Consider the following 26,684-nt stretch of genomic DNA (forward strand, 5'->3'; position numbering starts at 1 on the left):
ACATTTTAGTGTGGAAATTTAATATTTGCCTTTATTATCAGGCTTCTTTGGATGTATGTGATAAATGTGAGAGAGTAAGTAAAAAAGTAGTATTTCCAGGGATTCACCTGTGACTTTGTTGCCACTTTTAAATGTCACCAGCCACCACTGGAGCAGTGTATTGCAAGGTGTACCCATGGTTACAAGACCCTTATGAAATATAATACTGAAGCAGTGACAAGGATAGTTAGAATGGCATAAAATACAATGAAATGAGGATCCAACTGGCGGCAGGGGTCTCCAACCAGGAACTTGTGAGCTACTGTAGCTCTCAAGCCACCTCTAGGTAGCTCACCTGTGTGCAGCCCAGCTTATTAAATTAGAAGGCTTTTGCTTGGTTGAATTATTATTAATATAGCAAAATTGACAATATACAACACTAATAGTATTAGTGGCGCTCAAAGTATTTTATTGAACAGTATTACCTCTCAGTTCAGAAAGATTTGAAACACCTGAACTAGCTTGACTCACAATTAAAACTCGAATTTCAGCTGAGTGTTTACTAGTAACTGTTAGATCTGGGGGTCTCTAGTTGGAGAGGTAGGTACCAATGTCCAAATAGGGACCATTGCTTCTAATCAGGGTAAGGGGGATACACTCTTTAGATAACCCCTGTTCACCCCCTTGGTAGCTTGGCATGAGCAGACAGGCTTATCAAAGGCAATGTGTAAAGTATGTGTACCAACACTCACGGTAACACAGTAAAACAGTGAAAACACCACAAATGGACTCCATACCAGTTTAGAAAAATAAAGTATCTTTATCTAAACTTCACAAGACCAAAACAACAAAAATCCAACATACACAGTTCAAGAATATGATTTTAAAAGAGTTCTAGGGTTTGCGTCACCATAATCCACAGGTGCGTCACGTTTAGCCCAAAGTACCTGTAGATGCGACAAAAGTTCCAAGTGGAAGCTATAACATTGAAAAACAAGCGCTGCATCACTCCAGAGACCTTGGGGAGGTGATGCAACAGCCCAGCTGGATGCAGCCGGCATGTTGCAACGAATCCAGTCTGTATCGGGAGGGATGCGATGCCTTGAATGGATTCAGGTGCGCAGGTTCTGTAGGAAGCGTCTCGCACAGGCACGATGCGATGATCTTTGGGCCGGCGCAGTTCTCAGGTGTGGCGGCGAGGCACGGCGCCGATCTTCTCCTCTCACAGCCCCTCGATGAGATGGCTGTGCGACGATGTTCGCAGCGACGTAATGTGGTCCGCAAGCACGCGGTGTGGCAATCTCACCCAGCGACGACGGGCTCTACGACGATACTCGCAGCGACAGGAATCTTCCCGCGCCGGGGCAATGGGTTCCGCAAGCGAACAATGCGTCGGTTCTTGCAGCGACAAGAGGCGCTCCGACTATCTTGATCTTCACGTTGGCAGGAATTTCCTTGCTCTGTCGGGGATGTGCTCCGTAAGCAAGCGATGCGTGAAAATTGCAGATCTTCTTCTTTTCTTCTTGTCCAGCTATCCAAACAGCAGGCACATCTTCCAGAGGCCCCACAACTGGATTACGCACTCTAGGAAGGGCAGATTTCATACAGCAGATTTCAGGGTGAAGCTGGGGGTGAAGTCCTTTTGTTCCTGGGACTTCTTTCCAGGAGACCAGCTCTCCTCAGGCCCTTGGAGATCTCTTCATGCAAGGGGACACAGCACACAGCAAAGTCCTTCCCCTCTCCTTGGCAGTAAAGCACATGCAGGTCAGTCCACAAGCACACAGCAGGACAGTCCTTCCTCTTCAGTCTTCCAGCTTTCTCCTTGGCAGAGGTTCCTTCTTGATTCCAGTATGATCTCATTTTCTGTAGTCTGGGTAGCCCTTTTTATTCCAGTCCTTCCTTTGTTCTCTGGAGGCAGAGAGGCCTTGGCTTAGTCAGAACCAGTTCTGGTCAGTCCTGGAGCACTTTGTTTTTCTGACTTCTTCTTTCCTTTCAGAGAGAGGGGCAGGGTCGTCATCTGCCCAGCAGGAGGTGGAGCCAGCATTGTGGAAGGCAGGCACAGCCCTATTCAGGCCCAGGTGCTATCCCCTCCCACCACTCAAGATGCAGATGCAGCTATTCAGCCTAGGGCTGACTCATCCAACCTCCTGGGGGCTCCTCCGCCCCTGTTACTCACAAACCAGACAGTCAATTCACAAACAGGCCAAGGCACACAGAAAGGTAAGACAAGAGAACGGCCACTTTCTAAAAGTGCTGTTCTCAAGCACAGAATTTAAAAACAATTCTTCCTAAAAGATAGGAATTAAATTCTGAGTTCAGGGATACCAGACTTTAATTTTCTATCTTGCTCCTATGGGAAGATATGCAGGTAAACATTATACACAGCATTCCCCATTGTATCCTATGGGCAAGATAGTCCTCTCAATAGTGAAAAATGAAAATGGTTGTAGTTCACTACCAGAGCATGTCACACACACAAGTACATGCTCTACCTTTCATATACACTGCACCCTGCCTAGGGGGTACCTAGGGCCTTCTATAGGGGTGTCCAATGTGTAAAAAAAGGGTAGGGTTAGGCTTGTCGAGTGTGGACACTGGCCAGGGCAGCATGGCAGTTAGCAACTGCATCCAGGCACCGCAGTGGCAGGCCTGAGACACCATTTTAGGGCTACTCATGTGGGTGGCACAATCAGTGCTGCAGGCCTACTAGTAGCATTTGAATCACCAGCCCTGACACTCTCAGTGCACTTTACTAGGGACTTTTTGGTAATACAAATATGCCAATCATGGATAACCAATCACAATTACAATTTACTCAGGGAGCACTTGCACTTTGACACTGAAGCAAAAACGAAATCCAGCACAGCGTCAAAAATACAGGAGGTAAAGACAAAAAGTTAGGCGAAACCACGCCAAAGATGCCAGGTCTAACAGTAACTATGTACGCATGCACAGTTGAGATGAGGATATATTGTCACAATATTGGTGCACATGTTCTCTTCTCAGTGTGTGACCTGTCTATTTGTGAATTTAGGAATCATGGCGAAAGACCCTCAGTTCATTATTTGGCAGCTGACATGGAACAGCCTCAAAATGCTTTGCTGTTTGGAATATAGAGCAGTTGTAAAAAAAATACTTTTGGTAGGATTCTTATCAGGGACATAATCCCTTTCCTCCAGGGGCTGTATGTGCAGCACATTTTCCTGGTTAGTGCTGGGTGCACCCTTCAAAAGGTGTGCCAAGCACTAACCAGGAAAATGCACCGCATTATATTGAATGTACGGCCCTCAGGGTAGCAGCAAATTCGCTTTAACCCCGGGCAGCTCATTCAGGTGAAAAACAGAGCAGCTGCTTTGAAGCCGCTCTGTGTTTCACTGTGTAGGTGGAAACCTGCTTGCACTTTGAAGGGGAATTAGAGATCCCCTTGCAGGTGGGTGCAATAAGTGACTGCCTCCAGGGAGCTGCCTTCAGGGGGCACACTGACAGTGCGTCACCTTACAGCTTCTTTGCCCCTGCATCTGTAATATGGCGAAATGCAGAGGCAAAGGGATTCCCTCATTACCATGGGGTCTCACCCCCTTGCAAATGAGGGAACGCCCTCTGATATCGATGGTACTTTATGTGCACCAGAGCTATTGGTTTTACAGAAGGGGACACACAGGTGTTAGAAGCCCCTACTGTTATACCAAAGTGCCCAAGGGGAGCACAAAGAGAGAGCAAATGCTGTTGCATCTCATGGTCGCTCCCAGGACTGCAACATGCAGCACATTCCAGTTTTATCTCTCATGGTCTGCTGTGTAAGTATAGAATTATTATTCTTCACTCCATATTTATGTACCTTGAAAATATATCGTCACGGTTCATATATGTGAAGTTATATATAGTTAAACGTACCCATAGAAACCTAGCTTCATGATGTTTGCGCCCTCGTTATTCATAACAATATATTTTGGTCCATCATATTTCTGTTTACGATATTCTGACTAAATACCTTTTTTTCAGCAGACCTGCAAGCCGCTGTATCGTTATAGAATTTTGTAATTGATATATACTGCTAGATTTTTAATAAACTTACTGGAGTCAAAGTTTTGTCTGTAATTTACAGGTCACAGGCTTGAATCTCAAAAAATGCTTAGAGGGTTATTGTACCTGCTCCAGAACACTGTAATGTTAGGTGGCAGATTTGTTTTCTAAGTGAGACAGGATTCTGGGTTATTGGTTTGTTGTAGGTATCCTGTAGGTCTCAAATTACATGTGTGCCAAAATGGCTCAATGAGTTATGCACCCACTGTGAATAGCTACATATAAGATGTGAGGCATAAGTTTGAATCCTTGCAATTGTTTTCTACACAATCTTTCATTCAGTTAAGGCTCATAAAAGATAGGTTCAGTTATGTAGTATTAAGCTTATAGTGGCAAAATGGTCAGTTTGTAGTGTGGTATATAAATTGCTATCTTTAGTGTGATAACAAAGACATTTATACTAGTGCAACCAGCTTATGTCCGTGCCCAGTTAGCCTCTATCCTTTGTGTGCTTTCCCTGTGATTGGCCCAGTCTTCTAAGGGAGGCTGGCAGAGTGTCCACTCAGACTGCCACAGATTTGAGAGCATGACAAGTGGCACTTGTTTCAGGTTCAGGCAGTAGGGAGAGTTTGTTGGTCCAATTTGAATCCAACGTTTTGTCTTGTTAAGGATGAAATGCGGCTTTCCCACCACCTGCAAAGAAAGTATTTGAGGCAGTTTCCAGTACTGGGCCTGTCATTGAAATGCCCTCCTCCTATGTGTCTATCTAAAGTGCCCTTGTCTGCAGCAGAAAGCCGTAGAAGTTGTTCACGATTTGGACTCGGCTTGTTTCCCTCTCCCACTTCAGCACTGTCCCATCTATGCTTCCTATTATTAGCTCCCTTCAAGCAACCTTCTTACAATTAAGGCCAGCCTATTCCAATATATAGAAGGCTGGGAACTGAGGGATATTATTCCCCTCACACCCCACTAACCTTTTTGACTAACCTACCCCCCCCCCCCCCCCCCCCCGCAAATCTGGGCTGCCATTTCGTATTTAATTAACCTTCCAACTAAGAACCTCAATGTTAGCAACTCTCTGCTGGGTCTAGTAAAACATTTAGCCCATTGATGAGAATAACAATATCTACTTGCACTATTCTCAAAATAACTGAAGGCATTTAAATTGCAGAGTATAGGCACCACCAGTTCATATTTGTCTTGCATGTGCCTGAAAACCAGCAGATGAAACGCTCTCTCTATTCCAAAGACAGATCACACCAAATATTCCAGGAGAGGAAGTACTTCTTTGAGACAGATATTTTTCTTCAAGAAACTCGACCTTTGATCTGAAACAGTGCAGCTTTGTGAACAGATTACCAACATATTTGACCTTCTAACATTTGACTCTTCTACTGGTGATTGCGTTTTAGAGTATGACCCTAGAAAGGTGCTGGAGGCTCCATCAGTCAGCCGAAGATATTTAGAACACCAATGATCTTAAGGTATTGATGGGACAAATGCCACCTTGACTCGCAACTTGCGAAGATTTTTTTTGACATTTTAAAATCTTTGTGAGCTACAAATATTTGCATTTTTTTAAAAGGAGCAAACAGTAGCAGATATTGGCAGCGAAATCTTGCAGGAGAAAAATGCTGAAAAAAGATGTTTAGTGAGAAGTATCATTTACAGAACATTTCATTTGCTTGAAAAGCCTTTAGCAAAAACTTTATGAAAGTCGTTTAGCGAATGACTCACAGGAACTTCTTACCCCTACAAAATTAACGCAAAATAAAGGGTTTCCCCTGAAAAGTGAAGAGAAGCCCCTGAGTCTCCCATATCTCACAGATACTCTTTGGTCTTCCGCTGAATAGAGGCAAGAGGGACTGCAACTGGACTTTCCGCAGACTTGCAATGGTTTGGAGCTTGTCATGCTCCAGAAAGTGGACTATCACTTGGTGCATTTTGCCTGGACATTGCTGGACTGCAGCTAGTGTCAACTGTTGTGCTTGGGTCTCGAAGTACTCTCCAAGGGCCGGTGAACTGGCCTCCTGTCCTCAAGGCCCAAGGGACAGAAAGGATCTCACTGTCTCCACAAGATCTTAAGACCACACTGGGTGCTGCGGAGAGAGGTGGAAGTTATTGTGGTTGGGACAAGGACCATACACTGTCCTCTCGCTGTGAAGAGGAGTGTGTGCGTAATAATCAGCAGCCTTCTGAGGTTGCGGACATGAGGAGTTTGAGGAGTGCTGGGAAAGCTTGCAGAGTCCAAGGGACCAGTGCTTGCAATCAAGGGGACCTTTGCTTGCTTGTGTTCCCGAGCATGAGGTGTCCAAAGGGTGTTGGGGGAACTGAGTCAGGAGCTGAGACTGTCATCGGCCTCCAGATCAGGAAGACAACAGTGCCTGACATCACGACCTCTGTCTGAGTTAGTTGGTTCCTTCTCTCCGTATCCACTCCACAGGGTGTGTTGTTTTGGAAAACATTGCGATGAGACATGAGGGGTATACAGCTGACTGTCAGGGGTGTATGGCAGGTCACACCTCTGGTTGAGGGGAAAATATCTCTCCAGATGTGAAAGCGCACCTGCTTCCTTGGCCACAACGTTTTGGCTATGGGGGGATAGCGATCCCACACTTGTGCAAGTGCCGTCAGGCACCCGGAGTTCTAGTCCAGATGGATGAAACTAAGTAACTGTTTCTTTCTTTGTTAGGTGCTTCTGTATGTCTAGTCAACAGGGTGCCAAAAGGGGCAACAGGAATCATTGGCTGGTAAAGTTTATAGGATTGAGGGGCACTGTCATGTGGCATAATCATACACTGGTGAATGTTTGACTTCTCTGCAATGGGAAAGTTAATAACTGCATATAAATGTAAACTGTATATACAATATGTGTTTCGTTTTGATTTCTATAGAGAAGTTTGACCACTGCTTTTTAACTGTAGAGTGTATATACAATTTCTATCTTGTTTTGATTCCAGTGTGCGTGTGTAAAACAAAGACAAGTGTTTTTATGCATACAGTGTGGAGTATTTTTTGGGCGAATGCAGTGGTTTGCGAGGGGGTGTTGTGCCAATACTTTACATTTTAGCCCTGAGGATGAGCCTGACTGCACTGGGCCAAGCTACCAGATGATTAGCAGAGGTTATCGGACAAGCGTGTCATACTCATTGTATTTGGATCCGTGAATTCTGACTGGCTTCGATGTGTCTTAGCCAGCCCGAAATCGATGAGTCTAACAGTCTCTTGGCCATGAAGGGAAGGGTAGGTGGGTAAAGCTCCTTGCAATGTCAGTGCGGTACACAGACAAAATATCGATTTTTAAATATCGATATACAAAAATATCGAAGTTTAAGTATCGATGGGACAAAATATCGAAGGTAAGTAATATCGACAGTCTTAATATCGATATTGGTATGGTATCAGTAATATCGAAGTTGTAAATATCGATGTCAATAATATCGAAATTAATAACTTTGATGTTACTAATATCAATTTTTAAAGAAATTTAGTGTATATTATATTGTATTTATTATGTTTTATTATTTATTTTTAATGTCATTTAATTAAATATTGTCTTTTACTACTGTAGCGGGTTGTGGGTTTATAGGGGAATAGGGTGGGAAGTAATTTAATTATGTTAAATTAATTATTAATTAGTAGGAATTATTAATTAATTAATTGAGAAATAATTTTTAATTATTTTTAATTAATTGATTAATTGATGAATATGTTCTGTAGCGGGTTATGGGTTTATAGGGGAATAGGGTGGGAAGTAATTTAATAATAATTAATTAATTGATATATGTTTGTACATATTTTCATTAATAATTAATTGGTAATTAATTTCTATTAATTCGTTAATTAATTAATATAATTTTTTACATATTTATAATTATTAATTAGTTGGTAATTAATTAATATTAATTATTTAATTACATTAATTATAGTAAAAAAAATTATATATAATTTATTGTTATTCTTAATTAATTAATTGGGAAAAATAATATTAATTATTAAATTTAATTAATTACAGCAAATGTGCTAATATATTTACTTTATTGTTATTGTTAATTAATAATTAATTGGTAATTAAATAATATTAATTAATTTTGGGTAAAGGAGTATTTTTAGGGTTCAGGGTCAGTTTTCAGTTTTTGGGTAAAGGGGTATTTTTAGGGTTCTGGGTCAGTTTTCAGTTTTTGGGTAAAGGGGTATTTTTAGGGTTCAGGGTCAGTTTTCAGTTCATGGGTAAAGGGGTATTTTTAGGGTTCAGGGTCAGTTTTCAGTTTTTGGGTAAAGGGGTATTTTTAGGGTTCAGGGTCAGTTTTCAGTTTTTGGGTAAAGGGGTATTTTTAGGGTTCTGGGTCAGTTTTCAGTTTTTGGGTAAAGGGGAATGTTTAGGGTTCTGGGTCAGTTTTCAGTTCATGGGTAAAGTGGTATTTTTAGGGTTCAGGGTCAGTTTTCAGTTTTTGGGTAAAGGGGTATTTTTAGGGTTTAGGGTCAGTTTTCAGTTTTTGGGTAAAGGGGTATTTTTAGGGTTCAGGGTCAGTTTTCAGTTTTTGGGTAAAGGGGTATTTTTAGGGTTCTGGGTCAGTTTTCAGTTTTTGGGTAAAGGGGAATGTTTAGGGTTCTGGGTCAGTTTTCAGTTCATGGGTAAAGTGGTATTTTTAGGGTTCAGGGTCAGTTTTCAGTTTTTGGGTAAAGGGGTATTTTTAGGGTTTAGGGTCAGTTTTCAGTTTTTGGGTAAAGGGGTATTTTTAGGGTTCAGGGTCAGTTTTCAGTTTTTGGGTAAAGGGGTATTTTTAGGGATAAGGGTCAGTTTTCAGTTTTTGGGTAAAGGGGTATTTTTAGGTTTCAGGGTCAGTTTTGGGTTTTTGGGGTACAGGGATATTTTTAGGGTTCAGGGTCCGTTTTGGGTTTTTGGGGTACAGGCGTACAGGGTAAAAACAAAAAAATATTACATTAAATCAAATAAATTACATGAAAAAAATTAAAATTACATTAAATTATTAAGTGTTTTATTTATTTTAAATATATATGTATTAGTTTTAATTTTGTTTTAATATTTTTATTTAATAGTTGTAAAATTATATGTATTTTAAAATTATTTTTACATTATTATTAATACATTTAAAAAAACGATATTTTTGATTCCGATATTTTTGTACTACGATATTATTTTTTCGATATTTTTGTACTTACCTTAATGAAGATAGGATTCCGATATTTTTGCTGTCGATATTTTTGCTCCGATATTTTTGCATTTCGATATTCTGTCTGTCGATATTATGTCAGACATTCGTCAGTGCATTGTGCACTGGGATAACTTTTGTTGAGGTCATTTATGTGTTCTGGATGGATGCTCATAAACCATTCAACAATGTTTGAAGAAAAAAGACAAATGCCTATGCTGTGCACCCTTGGGTGACAAGTTATATTTATAACATAGCTCTCAAGTCACCTGTTTTCTAGGGTGTCTTATATCCACTCACCTGCCTTGCTGTTCTATGAAAGAGACTGGTTTCAATGCAGCCCAGGTATGGAACAGCAGCAGCGCTGAGCAAAATGCATATAGCATTAATAACGTATATATTTTTTTTTTTGCGATTCATTCACTGTAAACAAAAAATGTCATTACTGAGGTATTCGGTTTGCCGACTTTCAGGAGTGCGGCAGAGTCTGCACCACATGGAGTCAAACTGGTGAACTTTCGGTTACTATTTTCAAGTGAACAATGTGCAATATTTTGATCTACCCCTCCACTGTATTATCTGATGGTTTCTAAGATCGGAAAAAACTGTAACAGTCCCAATCCATGTACGAAAAAAATTCTATTTTGTTTATTTGACATCTCAGTTTAATCACTGTTTATCTCGGGTGCATTGGAAATAAGGTTTCAAATACATGGCTGAAAATAATCCGAATATCATACTCGGGTAAAACAAAATATTCGTCATTCAACAAGTTTGAGAGTCTGACCCGCCAAGCTGTTTTTGAAGGTTGAGAGGTGTGTAATAAAGTGAGTCCAATGAGTTAAAATAACAGGAGTTGAGAAGAGTCTCTGAAAAATTTGACAACGTTCAGGACAGGTTCATTAATCGGTCCTGAAAGAACATATTTTTATGATTGTTTTTTCTTAGATTCTTCATAAGTGTCATTTCTTACTGGAAATTTGGTGGAAAGGGGCAACACAAAAGCCTGTGGCAGACTAGGGTACAGTTGTTAATAAAAAAACTTGTGTGAGATGGAGATACTGTAATGAGCGGTCAAGACTGTGGCAGCTATAAGTTTGTACTTGACCGTCTAAATAATTTCAACCTCCTCGATTTCAATTTCTAATTTTGGAGGGTATGTTCTTTGTATACTCCTGTGGTGGACGTTAGTTGACATCAGGGGCGTGCAAACCCATTGTTAACTCTGTGTAATCGTCTCGTTTTTTCTTGGGAAAAACACTTTGGGTCACCAAGACAGTTGTAATTCTTTTAGTGAATAAAGACAATAGTAATTGGGCTATTTCCACGCATACATTCAATGCCAATGATAAACCAGCTATTGCATGGCTGATTGTGCCAAAATCCCTTTTATCGATCAGGGCAGCAGTTTTTATGCACACGAGAGCAACTGCACAGATAACCATCACACTTTAACACGGCCACTTTGTTTACTCACTAAAGGAATTTTTAGACTATTGTCCGCTTTTCAAAGGACATTTAGTAATTTCAATACCTGTGAATTTTGCCTACTCACTGGGCAATTTTATGACTCATCAGAAGGCCTCGAAGACTTATGTGAGCGGTGAGACTTATCCAGGGAGAATTGCAAACCTTTTAGAAGGTTTCAAGAGCGAGAGGCAATTTCAAGGTTTACAAGTAATTTCATGGATTAAGGGCAATTTCAAGATTGATCAAGAATTTTAGCATTCGTTGGCAATTACAAGAACCATAGGCAATTTCATAATGCCTGGGGGTCTTTCTTAACATGTTATCTTGTTATCTTGTTGCTGGAATAGTTTCTATTTTCAATAACTGATATTGATTTACATATATTGAATACACAAATGGATCATATTTAGTGGTATTTTCACCTAGCTTCAGTCTTCTACAAATTCTTCGGAGAGTGTTGGTTGCCCTGTAGTGGATTCGAGTTGCTAACTAATTGATCTTTTTAAGAAGTACAAACTATGGGGCATATTATCAGGGGGGTTTATCTCCGCTTTTTTGGCTTTAAAAGCCAAGAAAGTGGAAATAAAGTTATCTCCCTATTACCTAGCTGTCGCTAACACCAGTTAACGACAGCTACTAGGAGTTAGCGACCATCTTGGGCTCCACTTTGCATGTCAGTGATATTTATCACTAATGACATGCAAAGTGGGCGTGCCAAGATGTTAGCAACTGAAAACAGTCGCTAACATCGCTATCTCCTATTACCAACTTTTGGAGATATTCGCGCTAAGCGATATTCATGCATTGCAGCGATTTTTATCGCATTTGCGATAAACCTTGGTAATACCAAGGTTTATTTGCGGTAAAAATCGCCGCAGCTCAGCGGTAAATATTTGTCTCTAACCAAGCAATAGCGATAATTATCGCTATTGCTTGGTAATATGCCCCTATGAGTGGGAGGTGATGAGGGCACTGTGGTTCAAAGTTACGAAAAGGGAATATTTAATAGGAGTAACTGCTAAAAGGACTATCAGCCTAGCAGCTACACTGATGATGTGAACTTGCCACGACCGAGATTAGCATTCATTAGAAGACTGGCCAGATGTGCTCTGCTATTTAATACTTGAAAAATCTCTAAGTGTCAGCTGTTAAAAAACTGTGTCGGAAGGCTGGTTATCCCCGGGTTGTCAATGGCAAACCCTCACAGAACTAATCGATTTTCTTCTTGACACATATTTTCCTATATGTTCATCCCGTCGACCTTTGTTGCAAGGTCTTTACTGTATAATTTCATGTAATCCTCGTAAATCTTTAATTGAGAAATGCATTATTTTTACTCTCTGCAGAATTTCTACTATGACTAGTGTTCCTATTCTTCTTACAGTGGCCCTTGTCTCATCAGAACAGAATCCAGTTATCATCATCGTGGTGGTCTCATCTGCTGCTCTAATAGTGTTGGTTTCAATGGTGGTCGCCCTCATGATCTGGAGGAGGTGAGAATATCTTCTGCTCATCTTTCATAAAATTAATTATCTTAAATGATGTATCCTTCCCATTACTGATTGTTTGTTCTGAATGTAAATCTGACTCCAAAGACTAAAATTAAGACTTATGATTTTGGGTTTTGTTGTGTATGCTATTTGTCAACATTTCATAATTTAGCGAATCAACTGATGTTCCCTCCGTGAGACAGGTCACGCTCTAAAACAGTGATTGAGATCCCTCGCTGCCAAACAGATAGATCCAGAGAGGGAAACAAAGATCAATAATGGTAATCTCGATGCATTTACCTTTGATAGTGTAACATAAGCATCAAGGCACAAGGCTCATCTCAGCGAATACTGCAAAGGTTTTTAGAGGGAAAAGTCACTTCTAGAGGGTATAATTCTAACCAGGCTTTGATAGATTGAATTTTGAACACTTCGTTTTTTTCTGCAGGTTTTGGGACTAGTTTAGGTGTTCTGATATATATTTTGAAAAGTGTTGGCTGTAAATATACATCTCATTACACTACTTAACCAGTATTATGCACAGGTTATCCATTTGCTCAAAAGTCATAATACCTAGAAAGAAAATGCATAAATGATTATAGATCACCAGACACAAGACCCAATCTAATAGTAGTTACACTTAATTTGAATGCGATATGGAGGACTGAAGCAAATATGTCAGATTTCTAGCACTGTGTTCCTATTACAGGAAGCAGCGAAACAGGATTACAAGTGGCCTAAATCAAGTATCTGACAACGATTTTTTAAAAAGTGGTTTGACCCTTGCCACTTTCCCAGCTCCTGGGACTTCCACCAAAGCTGGATTCAGAGTATCAATGCCCTTGTGCAGATTAACTGGTGGGCGTGGATCTCGAGGGGTGCTGGACTTACACGAGAGAATAGCTTGAAGTATTTGTGATAGAGAGATTGACTGAAGGAGAATAGGGTAAAATGAGACTGCAGGGCGTTCAATATATCTCCATGTGACAAGCTTAGCACTCTTGGCATCACAGCCATGTTGAATTATTAAAAGGTTTTCTTCGAAAATGGTAGATAGCCTGTCACAAAGCCTCTAAAGGAAGAATATCACTTGATAAAGCTTTGGGTTGCAGAAAAAACTTGGAGATCTGGAAGATAGTTTAGGGTCAAACTTTGTTTGTTCCACTTGGGTAGTAAAAAACGTTTTTTGGGTGCTCCTAATCAATTTATGGCAGGATTTTTAGGCCAGCCTAAACCTATTGCAACACTCAAGTTGCTTACAACAAATAATTTCTTTAGCTAATTCCGCAGTGTACCACGGTGCAGACTGGGTAGACCACCATCTGCCATGATGAACTTGATGTGCTAGTTCATCTACGACATTCAAAATCCATTGATTGAATAAATCAAGATCATCAGGGAACCTTCCACTAAGGGAAGGGGAGACTGTAGCCAACCAAATCGACAAGTTGGAAAATGGGGAGAGTTCAAATCTAACCAGGGATAGGCTGGAGAGCTGGCATCCACTACTAGCTTAAAAGGGACTATCTTGGAACCAGACCACATCTGGACTACGGGTTCACCTGGGACAAGACAAAGGAGATTAGTACAGATCCCATCCAGGGTGTGGTCAGCTGCATATCTGGGGCTCACAACTAATTGAGAGAGACCTAAAAGTGTAAAAATGTCTCCAAGTTTTCTAGTATCTGGATTCTCCAAATCATCACTTGTCTTTCCATGTGTAACTGATATCATAATAGATTTGTTTGCACCTGAATAAAGGTAGCATTTTAAAATAATGTAACAAATAAATTTCACATTTGAGGTACAGAGAAGACTTACATATTTTATATCACACTTTGTTTAATGATCTAAGTTCCAACTAGTGGAAGAGGTGTGGCGCAGCGGCCAGGACAATTGACTCTGGAACCCAGGGACTCACAGTTCAATCCCCGGCACCGGCGGCAGAACAGCCCAGCACCATGTGACTCTGGGCAATAGCTTGCTTAATCTTTCCGAGGGCCCCCAGCGCCTTGACACCTTCCGGTAATTGTTCGTGCTTCACAAATACTGGACATTTATTTAACTAGTAGTAGGCCATTTATAAAGTCCCCGATTACAAGTTCAAGCTAAATTATTTGCATTCCTGCCTTATATGCAAGTAAAAGACATATGTAATGGAAGTATTTATAATACCTCCCACAAAAGTAGTGGTATTTACTGTGTGTGGTAACTACATCACCCCATCCATCTAATTTGTAATCGGGACCAGACGGTCAGGGTTTTCTGAAAGGAAGATTGGGTTCCTATTCCCTTGATTTTTCATTCTTGAAAATGTATGGTGATAACTTGAGTACACCCTCTGAACTTGGTAATTTATTTCTTCCTTCCCTTCCTCTTCTGACTGACTCTATGTTTTCCATGAACATGTATTAACTTTTTTGATATGATACTTTCCAAACTTCAGAGAGCTCAAGTTCTGTCTGGTGGAGAAGAAGAAAATCTGTTCAACCACTAGCGTTTGGCAACATCATTTCTATTGTGAGTTTCCTCCTTTCCTAAGTCACATTGCAGAGAAGTGTTGTATAGGTGCTCCTTATAGCGGTCTGGAGGAATTCCAACCCAACAATAGTTGATGAATGATGGTGAGAGGGAGTGCTGGAAATGCCTCTTTCTAGGGAGATTTCCCTTGACTTTTTGTGTTTCTCCTTCCCACTAATCTGGATGCTAACCTTAGTACTTGAGCACCTTTGGCACTTCCAAGCAGTGTCAAAGCAGTGCGCTCATCATATACATACTGTGGAGAGTTGTATGTATGATTGGCTGAATCAAATTAGCTGTAAGTCCCTTGTCATGGGGTAAGACCTATTACAGGGTCATGTTCTCAAATGTACCTGAGTGGACTGGCCATACTGGTTGTGCCATCCACGGAGATAGCTCATCAATTGTTTTTTTTTAAACTTTATTTAAAATGTTCAGTTACATTACAGATAACCAGCATGTCTTCACATATATGGTTAAAAGAGCATATAACAGTGGTCCAGTCATCGTAGATGTAAAGAAACAATCCTGTGTGCTCTGGTGTCTAGTATAGCAATTTCCTGATCCTTATATACACATAATAACAATCACAAGATGTTGTCAGCTTTCATAGACATTAAATCACATAACATATTTGCGACCTCAGTAGCTTGACAGCGGCCATGTGAACCTTTGTGGGATCTGCTGAGTGGACAGCTGTGTATCAATAGGCGAAGGAATGGGGCAGTCAGGCAATAAAACATGTATCATAAATGGCATTGATGTCACGAGGACGGGGGAGGGGCAGAGAGTCGTACATGTGACAAGGGTGAAGTCGAGGACGGTGTCGCATCAGCATTTGGATGCATACTGGGGTGTGCAAAAAAGTAGCCTGTGAGGGGGACCCATGTGTCTGAAGGTCGTGATGCAGTGGGGAGTAGCTCAGCATAGTGAGATGTTAGAACCGGCTGTCTCTAGTTGGCAGAGGTATGCACTTCTGACAAATAGGGACACACATTTTCTAGTCAGGGCAAGGGGATCACACCCTTTGATAACCCCTGCTCACCCCCTTGGTAGCTTGGCAGAGCAGACAGGCTTATCTCAGAGGCTGTGTGTTAAGCATTTATGACCACATACAGTAATAAAGTGAATATACTACAAATGGACACGACACAGTAGTATTATAAAAATAAGGATTTTTATATAAGGCTTAGCACAAGACCAAATAACGACAAAAATATACCACAGTCTTAATAAATACTCTTGGAAGGGAAAATAATAGTTCAAGCGTAGTTTCTTCTTTAGCACAAAGTCTTTTGTATCAAAAGCAACTCTTCTTCCTGGAAACACAGTTCTTGGCAACAATGTAACCCACACGGGAGGCACACGACGCTGTGTCAAAGATAATCCAAAGGTTCGGCGTCGACCGCGAGGAGCGCTACGTCAAGCCCGGAGTCACACGGACCCCCAACAACACAGTACCTTAGGAAAATGAAGCACACGATGATCAGCGGCGTCGAGCAATCCGGCGTTGCGTCGTCGGTGTCGATCAGGCCTCAGTAGTCGTCGATGTCGATGATGCTGTTGCAAGAGTGAGCAGCGCTCACGGCCTTGAGAGGGCACGCAGTCGATGCGATCAGCAGCGGTGCAGACACGAGGTCCCTTGGAGCTGGAGCCAAACTCACTACTCACTGGCGTTGCTGCTGGCGTCGATCAGGCCCGGCGGCCGGCGTCGAGGAAGCGGGACACTGGAGCCGTTACTCACGATGTCGAGCTGGATTCGGCAACGTCCATCAGTGTCGAGATTGCTGGTTTCTTTCAGAGGTGCTGGATTCTCAAGTTCCAGCAAATAGCACTTTTAGCAGATGAAGTCCTTTAGCCCTGTGACTTCAACAGGAGGCTGGCACTCTTCCAGCCCTTGGAGATTTTCTTAGCAAAGTTTGAGAGTACACACACAGTTCCTCTCTCCTGGTTCCTTGGCAAAAATAAAGAAGCAATGCAGGATTCCCCCCAGCAAACAGCACACTGGCAGAAGGGGTAGGCAAGTCCTTGGATCAGCAGGCTTCTTGTCCTTGGTTCAGGTTTCCTTGTCAGAAGTGATCTAAATTCTTGGTTCAGGGGTCCTTCTCTTATACCCCTTTTTGGCTTGGATCCCTTTGTCCATGCAGGGGGATTTCCCAACATCCTGGGTCTGTAGTGGGTGGAGCCGGGCAGAGGCACCTGGCCTATTCACTGAGCAGGGCTGGGTCCTCAGACGCCCAGCAGGAGGTGGAGCCAGCATTGTCACTGGCAGGAGCAGAGCTATCGGCCTCCTGGTAAGAGGTGGGGCCAGGATCGTCCATGGCAGGCACAGAGCCATCAGTCACTTGGCAGGAGGTGGAGCCAGCATTGTATCAGGCAGGGCAGGCTATCAGCAACTACTCTCCCCCTACTCTCAACGCAAATGTCCCACTCATCCCACACTGACTCATTCAGACCTCTGGAGCCACCCAGCTCCTGTCACGCACACACAAGACCAGCAGAAACCAGAAATAGTTAGACAAGAAAATAGCCACTTTCTAAAAGTGCTATTTTCAAACCCAGAGTCCAAAAACCATCCACACAAACGGATGCGTAATTAAACCCCGAGTTCAGGGATACCAAACTCGACATTGCACCATGCTCCCCGAGCCAGCTAGGATTATAGCATTAATAATCCTGGCAGCCCATTCTAACTGATGGAGAGCAGGTTACCTCGCAATAGTGAAAAACGAATATGGCTGTAATTCACTATTAGGACATGCCAACCTGGTCAGGCCTTTCCTACCTTATACTTACAAGGCACCCTGCCCATGGGCCTACCATAGGGGTGACTAACATGAAGTTAAGGGAAGGTTTAGGGACTGGCAAGTAGGTGTACTTGCGCAGTCAGCGTGACAGTACTAGACCGCACGTGGGTCTGGCAATGGCAGACCCTCAGACATACTTTTACCAGGCCGCTCTTGTGGGTGGCACAACATGTGCTGCAAGCCCACGAGCAGCATTTGCATTTACAAGCCCCGGCACTCCTGGTGCACTAGACTAGGGACTGACAGTAAACCAAATAAGACAAACATGGAATTCAATCAATACAGTAATTTAACATAGGGAGCACTTGCACTGTGGCACTGATCAGCAGTGGCACAGTGCCCAAAGCATTATCCAGCAAAAACATCGTAAAACAGTGGAGGCAAACAGAAAAAATGGAGGAGAGGCTCAAGCCAATGATGCCAGGTCTAATACGTGTCCCCTCCAGCTGAAATGTGGGGAGAACTACCCTTGACCTAGGGAGTCCTCATCACTAAGGCGGAAAATCTGGACAGACCATCAGCATTTGCGTGATCTGTACCAGGGAGGTGTTCCACCGTGAAGTCCTTTCCCTGTAGGGAGATGGACCACCTCAACAGTTTTGGATTCTCACCCCTCATCTGCATCAACCATCTGAGGAGCCTGTGGTCTGTCTGAACCCGGAAGTGAGTCCCAAACAGGTTGGGTCTTAGCTTCTTCAGTGCCCAGACCACAGCAAATGCTTCTCGCTCTATCGCACCCCACCTCGTTTCCCTGGGAAGTAACCTCCGGCTGATGAAGGCTACAGGCAAGTCTCAGCCCTCTTCATTCACCTGAGCTAGAACAGCCCGCCCGCCATGCTCTGAAGCGTCCGTCTGGACAATAAATTCTTTAGAAAAGTCGGGTGCCTGGGGTATAGGTGCTGTGCACATTGCAGTTTTCAGGGTGTCAAAGGCCGTTTGACAGGCGTCAGTCCAAATCACATTTTGTGGCTGCTTCCTGGAAGTCAGCGCAGTCAAGGGGTGCACAATGTTACCGTAATCCTTGACAAACCTCCTGTAGTAACCCGTGAGACCTAAGAAGGCTCTCACCTGAGTTTGGGTTTTGGGCGGTGCCCAAGCCAGGATGGTATCAATCTTGGGTTGCAGGGGGGCCACCTTGCCGCTCCCTACTTGGTGCCCCAAGTACACAACAGAACCCTGCCCAATCTGGCACTTACTGGCTTTGTTTGTGAGGCCTGCTCTGCGCAGGGCCAACAACACTTACTGGAGGTGGCGCAAGTGTTCTTCCCAGCTGGCGCTGAACACTGCAATGTCGTCCAGGTAGGCGGCACTGAAATCCTCCAGTCCAGCCAAGACCTGGTTGACCAACCTCTGGAAGGTGGCAGGGGCATTCTTCATCCCAAAGGGCATCACCTGGAACTGGTAGAGCCTATCTGGTGTGGAGAATGCTGACCTCTCCTTTGCCCCATCAGTTAAGGCGATCTGTCAGTACCCAGACGTCAGTTCAAACGTGCTAAGGTACCGGGCAGCCCCCAACCGATCTATGAGCTCATCAGCTCTGAGGATGGGGTGCGCGTCAGTCTTGGTGACTGAATTGAGTCCTCGGTAATCCACGCAGAACCGAAGTTCGGGTGAAGCACCAGGCGCTGCAGCCTTTGGGACCAAGACCACTGGGCTGGCCCAAGGACTGCTAGAGGACTCAATCACCCTTAAGGAAAACATTTTGGAGACCTCCTCCTTAATGTATGCTCTGACCTTGTCAGTCACCCTGTAAGCCTTGTGCTTCACAGGAGGGCTGTCTCCGGTGTCAACATCATGGACACACCAATGAGTGACACCCGGAACCAAGGAAAACAGATCAGGGAATTGTCCCAACAGTTGGCGACAATCCTGCTTCTGCTCAAGGGTCAGTGTGTCAGAGAGGACAACACCATCCACCGACCCATCTTGCTCTTTAGCACACAGGAGGTCAGGAAGAGGCTCACTCTCCTCCTCCATTCCAGCATCTGTAGCTAAGAGCATGCCCACCTCGGAACTTTCTAAGTGGGGCTTCAAACGGTTGACATGCAGGACCCTCAAGGGGTTCCTGGGAGATTTCAAGTCCACCAAGTAGGTGACATCGCTCTTCTTCTCCACAACCTTAAATGGTCCAGTCCACCTGTCCTTGAGCGCACAAGGTTCCACAGGGGACATGACCCAAACTTCCTGACCAGGCTGAAGCTCTACCAGAGTGGCATTCCGGTCATACCATCGCGTCATCTCCTCCTGGCTGGCCTCCAGATTTGCCTGAGCAAGATCTCTGAAGCGCCGAGTCTGGTTCCTAAAGGCCAGCATGTAACTGTATACATCCTGGGGAGGTTTCCTGGGAGATTGCTCCCAGCCTTCTTTGACCAGACTCAAAGGTCCTCTTACAGGGTGACCATACAAGAGCTCAAAGGGGCTGAACCCTAGAGACTTCTGCAGCACCTCACGGTAAGCAAACAACAGGCATGGCAAGAGGACGTCCCATTTCCGCCTCATTGGTTCTTCAAGACCCATGATCATGCCTTTAAGGGTACTGTTGAATCTCTCAACCAACCCATTACCTTGAGGGTGGTAAGGAGTGGTGAACTTGTAGGTTACCCCACACTCCTTCCACAGAGAATTCATGTAATTGGAAATGAAGTTGGTGCCTCGGTCTGACACCACCTCTCTTGGGAACCCCATCTGGGAGAAAACACCCATCAGTGCCCGTCTCACCACGGGGGCCGTCACTGTTCGGAGAGGGATGGCTTCCGGGTACCGTGTGGCATGGTCCACCAAGACCAGGATAAACCTGTTGCCCAGGGCTGTCTTGGGGTCCAGGGGCCCAACAATGTCAATCCCCACCCGGTCAAAGGGGGTACTGACCACTGGAAAAGGTTGGAGGGGAGCCTTCTGCTTCCTTCCGCTTTTCCCACTTGCCTGGCAAGTGTGACAAGTCTTACAATGGATGTCTACATCCCTTCGCATCTGAGGCCAATAAAAATGGGTGACAAGCCTGTCATAGGTCTTGTCCTGCCCCAGATGTCCAGCTAACGGACCGTCATGAGCCAAACCCAGTAGGAAGGCTCTAAAGCGCTGGGGTACCACCAGCACATGGGCTGACCCAGGCTCAGCAGCCTTAGGCTCGCTATACAGGAGGTCGTTCTCCCAGAACACAAAACGTGATCCTGACTGATCACCTGAAGTTTGGGCTGAGGCCTGCTGCCTCATACCCACAAGAGGGACCACCATCCTGCTGCCAATGGATCAGCTCGGGCAGGTCTCCCAGTTCAGCAATTTGTTCCCCTGTGGGCTCCAGGGTATCCCCCTCAGGGTCTACCTCCTCCTGGACCACGGGAACTACGGGGCCGGTTTCCCGCGCCTCCTGCCTCTTCTCTTTACAGCTGGGTCCTGGGCCATACTTTCAGGCTCCGGGACCCCATCAACACCCTTACTTGCTGTCATGGAACGAGTGGTTGCACACACCCACTCTGGCACACCCAACATTTTCAAATGTGTCTCCCTCTCCACCTTAGGCCAAGGGGAGTCTTCTAAATCATTGCCCAGGAGACAATCAACAGGCATGGTGGGCCTCACAGCAACCTGAAGAGTACCTGAAACTCCCCCCCATTCAAAGGAAACTTGAGCTACCTCACACTCTTTCTGGGAGTTGTCAGCAGCTATCACGGGGTAGAATACGTGGGGAACCACCTGCTCTCTGGACACCAAGTGACACTTGACAGCTGTCACACTCGCTCCGGTGTCTCTGAGAGCTTCCACTCTATGGCCATTAATGGTCACCCACTGCCTATATTTCTTAATGTTACTAGGCAGAGGGGATGGAGGGACCATTTCCATGTCTCCTAGCGAGACCAGGGACATTTCTGCGTGACCCCTCCCACATGGGACAACCATCTCCTCCCCTCCCAGGGCTACACTCGCCAACTGACGGGGGTGCACGCGGTGGTGCATTCGAATTCTTCATGGGACACTGAGGGTCATAATACCGGTGTCCCACCTGCCCACAAACGTAGCAGGTCAGGGGGCCCCTATGAACAGGTTTACCCGTCGGGGCCCCTGGCTTCTTCTCAGGGGAGGCTGGGAACCCTTCCCTTGGTTCCCTTGGGGATTACTTTGGGGCCCTTTCTGGGACTCCTTCTGTTTACCCTTGTCCCCCCATTCTTCTGCTGGGGACCCAGCCCACCTTTGGCTGAGTCTCCCACTGGACCCTTGTGGACCCTGGTACTGACCCAGCGGTCCGCCTCCTCAGCAAGTTTTCTAGGGTTAGATATCTTGCTATCAATAAGGTGCTGGCGCAGCTCTGGAAAACAGTGATTAGACAAATGCTCCCAAGCAAACAAATCATAAAGAGCTTCATAACTTTCCACTTTGCTGCCCTTTACCCAACCATCCATGGCTCAGCAAAAATAAGACACGTATTCAACCCACGTCGTACCAGGCAACTTCTTACATTCTCTAAAAGCTTGTCTGTACTTCTTGGGGGTTAGGCCATACCGCAACATTAAAGCATCTTTCATATGAGCATACGACATCCTATCCTCAACAGGCATGTCTAACAGGGTATCTCTTCCCTCATTCACAAAGCGACCCCACAACCCCGCTCCCCAATCCTTCTCAGGGACCCGGTGGGCCAACAATGCTAACTCCTATGCTTTAAACCATTGACCAATATCGTCATTCCTATGATAATCTTTTATCACATCTTTCGGGAAATAAAACCTACTTTCTGCAGGCCCAGATGGGATGCTGCCACCAGAGGGATTCAATTCTAACTTCTTTGCTTGGATGTCCAACTCCCTCAACTTGGTATCACGCTCCAAAGCTAACTTCTCTCTTTCAAAATCCAACCTTTTGGTCTCCAAATCAGCTTCTCTCCTACCTCTTGCATTTTCTAACTCCAATTGCCCATTTATCTTAAGCCTTGCCATCTCCATATTGTATGCACGCTCCTTCGCCCTTTCTTCTCTTTCTTCAGGGGAAAGACCTTTGGAGGAAACACTGCTACCGGGCGAGGACATAGGTCCATTCACGGGCACCTCCTCATCCCCTTCCACTGGCGGTACCACCACCGGATCAGTGGGATTTCTGGCCTCTAACCAGGCTTCCAATGCTTTCAGATATTCCTCCTTTCTTGAGATGCCTGGGGTAGGAACTTCAAACTTCCTGCAGAAGGATTTCAGCTCCTTCAATTTGTAGACATTTATCTTTGCCCTATCAAATTCCTCCACAACAACAGAGGTATTGCTTCCGGTATCACTCATGGTCAAAACTGGCAGTGTTCAAAAATCAAGTTTCAGAAAAGCGGAGAACCAAAAATAGAATCCTTCCAAATTAGATTGTGGCTGCGCTATGGTCTGCTTTCACTATGTAGCGCACACTGATCACTGCACATGGGTCATAAATGCAAGGTTCAAATCCTCACCGCTGCGACCAATGTTAGAACCGGCTGTCTCTAGTTGGCAGAGGTATGCACTTCTGACAAATAGGGACACACCTTTTCTAGTCAGGGCACGGGGATCACACCCTTTGATAACCCCTGCTCACCCCCTTGGTAGCTTGGCAGAGCAGACAGGCTTATCTCAGAGGCTGTGTGTTAAGCATTTATGACCACATACAGTAATAAAGTGAATACACTACAAATGGACACGACACAGTAGTATTATAAAAATAAGGATTTTTATATAAGGCTTAGACCAAATAACGACAAAAATATACCACAGTCTTAATAAATATTCTTGGAAGTGAAAATAATAGTTCAAGAGTAGTTTCTTCTTTAGCACAAAGTCTTTCGTATCAAAAGCAACTCTTCTTCCTGGAAACACAGTTCTTGGCAACAATGTAACCCACACGGGAGTCACACGACGCCGAGGCAAAGTAAATCCACAGGTTCGGCGTCGACCGCGAGGAGAGCTACGTCGAGCCCGGAGTCACACGGACCCCAACAACACAGTACCTTAGGAAAATGAAGCACACGATGATCAGCGGCGTCGAGCAATCCGGCGTCGCGTCGTCGGTGTCGATCAGGCCTCAGTAGTCGTCAATGTCGATGATGCTGTTGCAAGAGTGAGCAGCGCTCACGGCGTCGAGAGGGCACGCAGTCGATGCGATCAGCAGCGGTGCAGACACGAGGTCCCTTGGAGCTGGAGCCGAACTCAGTACTCACTGGCGTTGCTGCTGGCGTCGATCAGGCCCGGCGGCCGGCGTCGAGGAAGCGGGACACTGGAGCCGTTACTCAAGATGTCGAGCTGGATTCGGCGACGTCCGTCGGCGTCGAGATTGCTGGTTTCTTTCAGAGGTGCTGGATTCTCAAGTTCCAGCAAATAGCACTTTTAGCAGATGAAGTCCTTTAGCCCTGTGACTTCAACAGGAGGCTGGCACTCTTCCAGCCCTTGGAGATTTTCTTAGCAAAGTTTGAGAGTACACACACAGTTCCTCTCTCCTGGTTCCTTGGCAAAAATAAAGAAGCAATGCAGGATTCCCCCCAGCAAACAGCACACTGGCAGAAGGGTTAGGCAAGTCCTTGGATCAGCAGGCTTCTTGTCCTTGGTTCAGGTTTCCTTGTCAGAAGTGATCTAAATTCTTGATTCAGGGGTCCTTCTCTTATACCCCTTTTTGGCTTTGATCCCTTTGTCCATGCAGGGGGATTTCCCAACATCCTGGGTCTGTAGTGGGTGGAGCCGGGCAGAGTCACCTGGCCTATTCACTGAGCAGGGCTGGGTCCTCAGACGCCCAGCAGGAGGTGGAGCCAGCATTGTCACTGGCAGGAGCAGAGCTATCGGCCTCCTGGTAGGAGGTGGGGCCAGGATCGTCCATGGCAGACACAGAGCCATCAGTCGCTTGGCAGGAGGTGGAGCCAGCATTGTATCAGGCAGGGCAGGCTATAAGCAACTACTCTCCCCCTACTCTCAACGCAAATGTCCCACTCATCCCACACTGACTCATTCAGACCTCTGGAGCCACCCAGCTCCTGTCACGCACACACAAGACCAGCAAAAACCAGAAATAGTTAGACAAGAAAATAGCCACTTTCTAAAAGTGCTATTTTCAAACCCAGAGTCCAAAAACCATCCACACAAACGGATGCGTAATTAAATCCCGAGTTCAGGGATACCAAACTCGACATTGCACCATGCTCCCCGAGCCAGTTAGGATTATAGCATTAATAATCCTGGCAGCCCATTCTAACTGATGGAGAGCAGGTTACCTCGCAATAGTGAAAAACGAATATGGCTGTAATTCACTATTAGGACATGCCAACTTGGTCAGGTCTGTCCTACCTTATACTTACAAGGCACCCTGCCCGTGGGCCTACCATAGGGGTGACTAACATGAAGTTAAGGGAAGGTTTAGGGACTGGCAAGTAGGTGTACTTGCGCAGTCAGCATGACAGTACTAGACCGCACGTGGGTCTGGCAATGGCAGACCCTCAGACATACTTTTACCAGGCCGCTCTTGTGGGTGGCCAACATGTGCTGCACGCCCACGAGCAGCATTTACATTTACAAGCCCCGGCACTCCTGGTGCACTAGACTAGGGACTGACAGTAAACCAAATAAGCCAAACATGGAATTCAATCAATACAGTAATTTAACATAGGGAGCACTTGCACTGTGGCACTGATCAGCAGTGGCACAGTGCCCAAAGCATTATCCAGCAAAAACATCGTAAAACAGTGGAGGCAAACAGAAAAAATGGAGGAGAGACTCAAGCCAATGATGCCAGGTCTAACATGAGATAATTGTTCCTGGCAGTACACCAAGTCAGTCATTGAATCTTTAAACTTGGGTGTTCGTCTCCTACCCTATAGACAAGCCACCCTTCTTTTGACCAATAAGAGACCCATGAAAACATATTTCCTGTGCATTTTTGGAATGTGATCATTATATCCCAATAAGGCAAGGTGGGGAGTTTTCGGAATAGTGATGGAGGTCATCTGTTCCAGGGCGTCTAGAACTTGGCTCCAGTAGTCGTGTACCCCAGGGCTATTCCAGGCCAGGTGGAGAAAATCAACATTTGGACATCTGCATCTATCACAGTAATCCGATTCCTTGAGTTTATATTTGTACATCCTAGCAGGGGTGTAGTATGTGCAGTGTATGAATTTGAAATGTATAATACGCAGTCTGCTGCTGGCAGATATTTTTTCCGTCTGTGTGCAGCAATATCCCCGTTGCTTGTCAGAAAATTCAAGGCGCAATTTAGCGATACATTGTACTTGTGCCGGGCAGGGGGGTCTGAGGCGTTGAGTGTATACGTTATGGGATATTGTTGATACAAGGCGTTTTGGCGAGGTTATGCTGAGCAACGTATGAAGAGGGAGAAGACTGGCGGGTTCTTGTGGGAAGTCTGGGGTAATGGAGCGGATACCCTGTCGAAGACGTATATATAGGAAAGTGTCCAGAGGGGTCGGCTGATGTGACTGGAAGAATGTATCGACAGTGAGAGACTTACCCCCACTGATACAGGCCCCAGAAGCTGCTGAAAGGTTCTTTCTTGCAGTAGTGGCATTTTGGGGTGATATACAAGTGAAGGCCTTGGTGAATAAATTGTGGGAGTACTCATAATGAGTTGTATACGATGCTACGCCATGATTGAGCATGTGAACATGGTAGGTTCCCTCTCGCGGGCCTGTATGTCAGTGTAAATCGTGCCTGCTATAGGTATGGGATCAGTCAGCCAGTGTTCCGCTGCTACTTGTGGCATATATCGAGGTGGATACACCCAATAATAAACGTAGTGTGCCTGCACACTGAGATACTACAGCTCCATTTCCGGAAAGTCAAAAACGCCTTGTGCATATGGCCGGGTAAGGATACTCCAGCTAACTCGCAATTATTTACCCCCTATATCAGCTGAATCAGCTCAGTACGGAGTACTTGGAAGAAATACCTGCCAGGATGAAACGGAATATTGAGGAAAAGATAAAGTAGGTGCAGGAGGATGACCATTTTAATCAGTCCAGTCCCGCTAAAGACAGTGGTAAAGCAATCCAGCGAGTGATACTATCTTTTATACGCTCGATAGATGTGCCATAGTTTAGTCGCATCAACTTGTCTCTATCCTGTGAAATGCTAATGCCCAGGTATTTTAGATCCGTATCGCACCACTCCAATGGGAAGTCAGGGGAAAATTTAGTTGTCGATGAGGTCAATGGGAAGAGGCTAGATTTTTTCCAATTAATGTGTACCCCGGATACTTGTCCAAAATGTAGGAATTCA

The 26,684-nt window shown here is 44.8% G+C and overlaps 1 protein-coding gene across 1 annotated transcript in view; it reads left to right on the plus strand.

Moving 5' to 3' along the window:
• Positions 1-26,684, plus strand: part of EPHA10 (EPH receptor A10) — a 1,551,477-nt gene that overhangs the window by 870,722 nt on the left and 654,071 nt on the right. The window contains exon 8 of the mRNA XM_086956448.1: positions 12,031-12,139. Within this exon, the coding sequence (XP_086812574.1) occupies positions 12,031-12,139 (109 nt within the window). The remainder of the gene's footprint in view (positions 1-12,030; positions 12,140-26,684) is intronic.

The sequence above is a fragment of the Lissotriton vulgaris genome, chromosome 2_1 (assembly GCF_964263255.1).
Source record: "Lissotriton vulgaris chromosome 2_1, aLisVul1.2, whole genome shotgun sequence".
Classification (NCBI taxonomy): Eukaryota; Metazoa; Chordata; class Amphibia; order Caudata; family Salamandridae; genus Lissotriton; species Lissotriton vulgaris.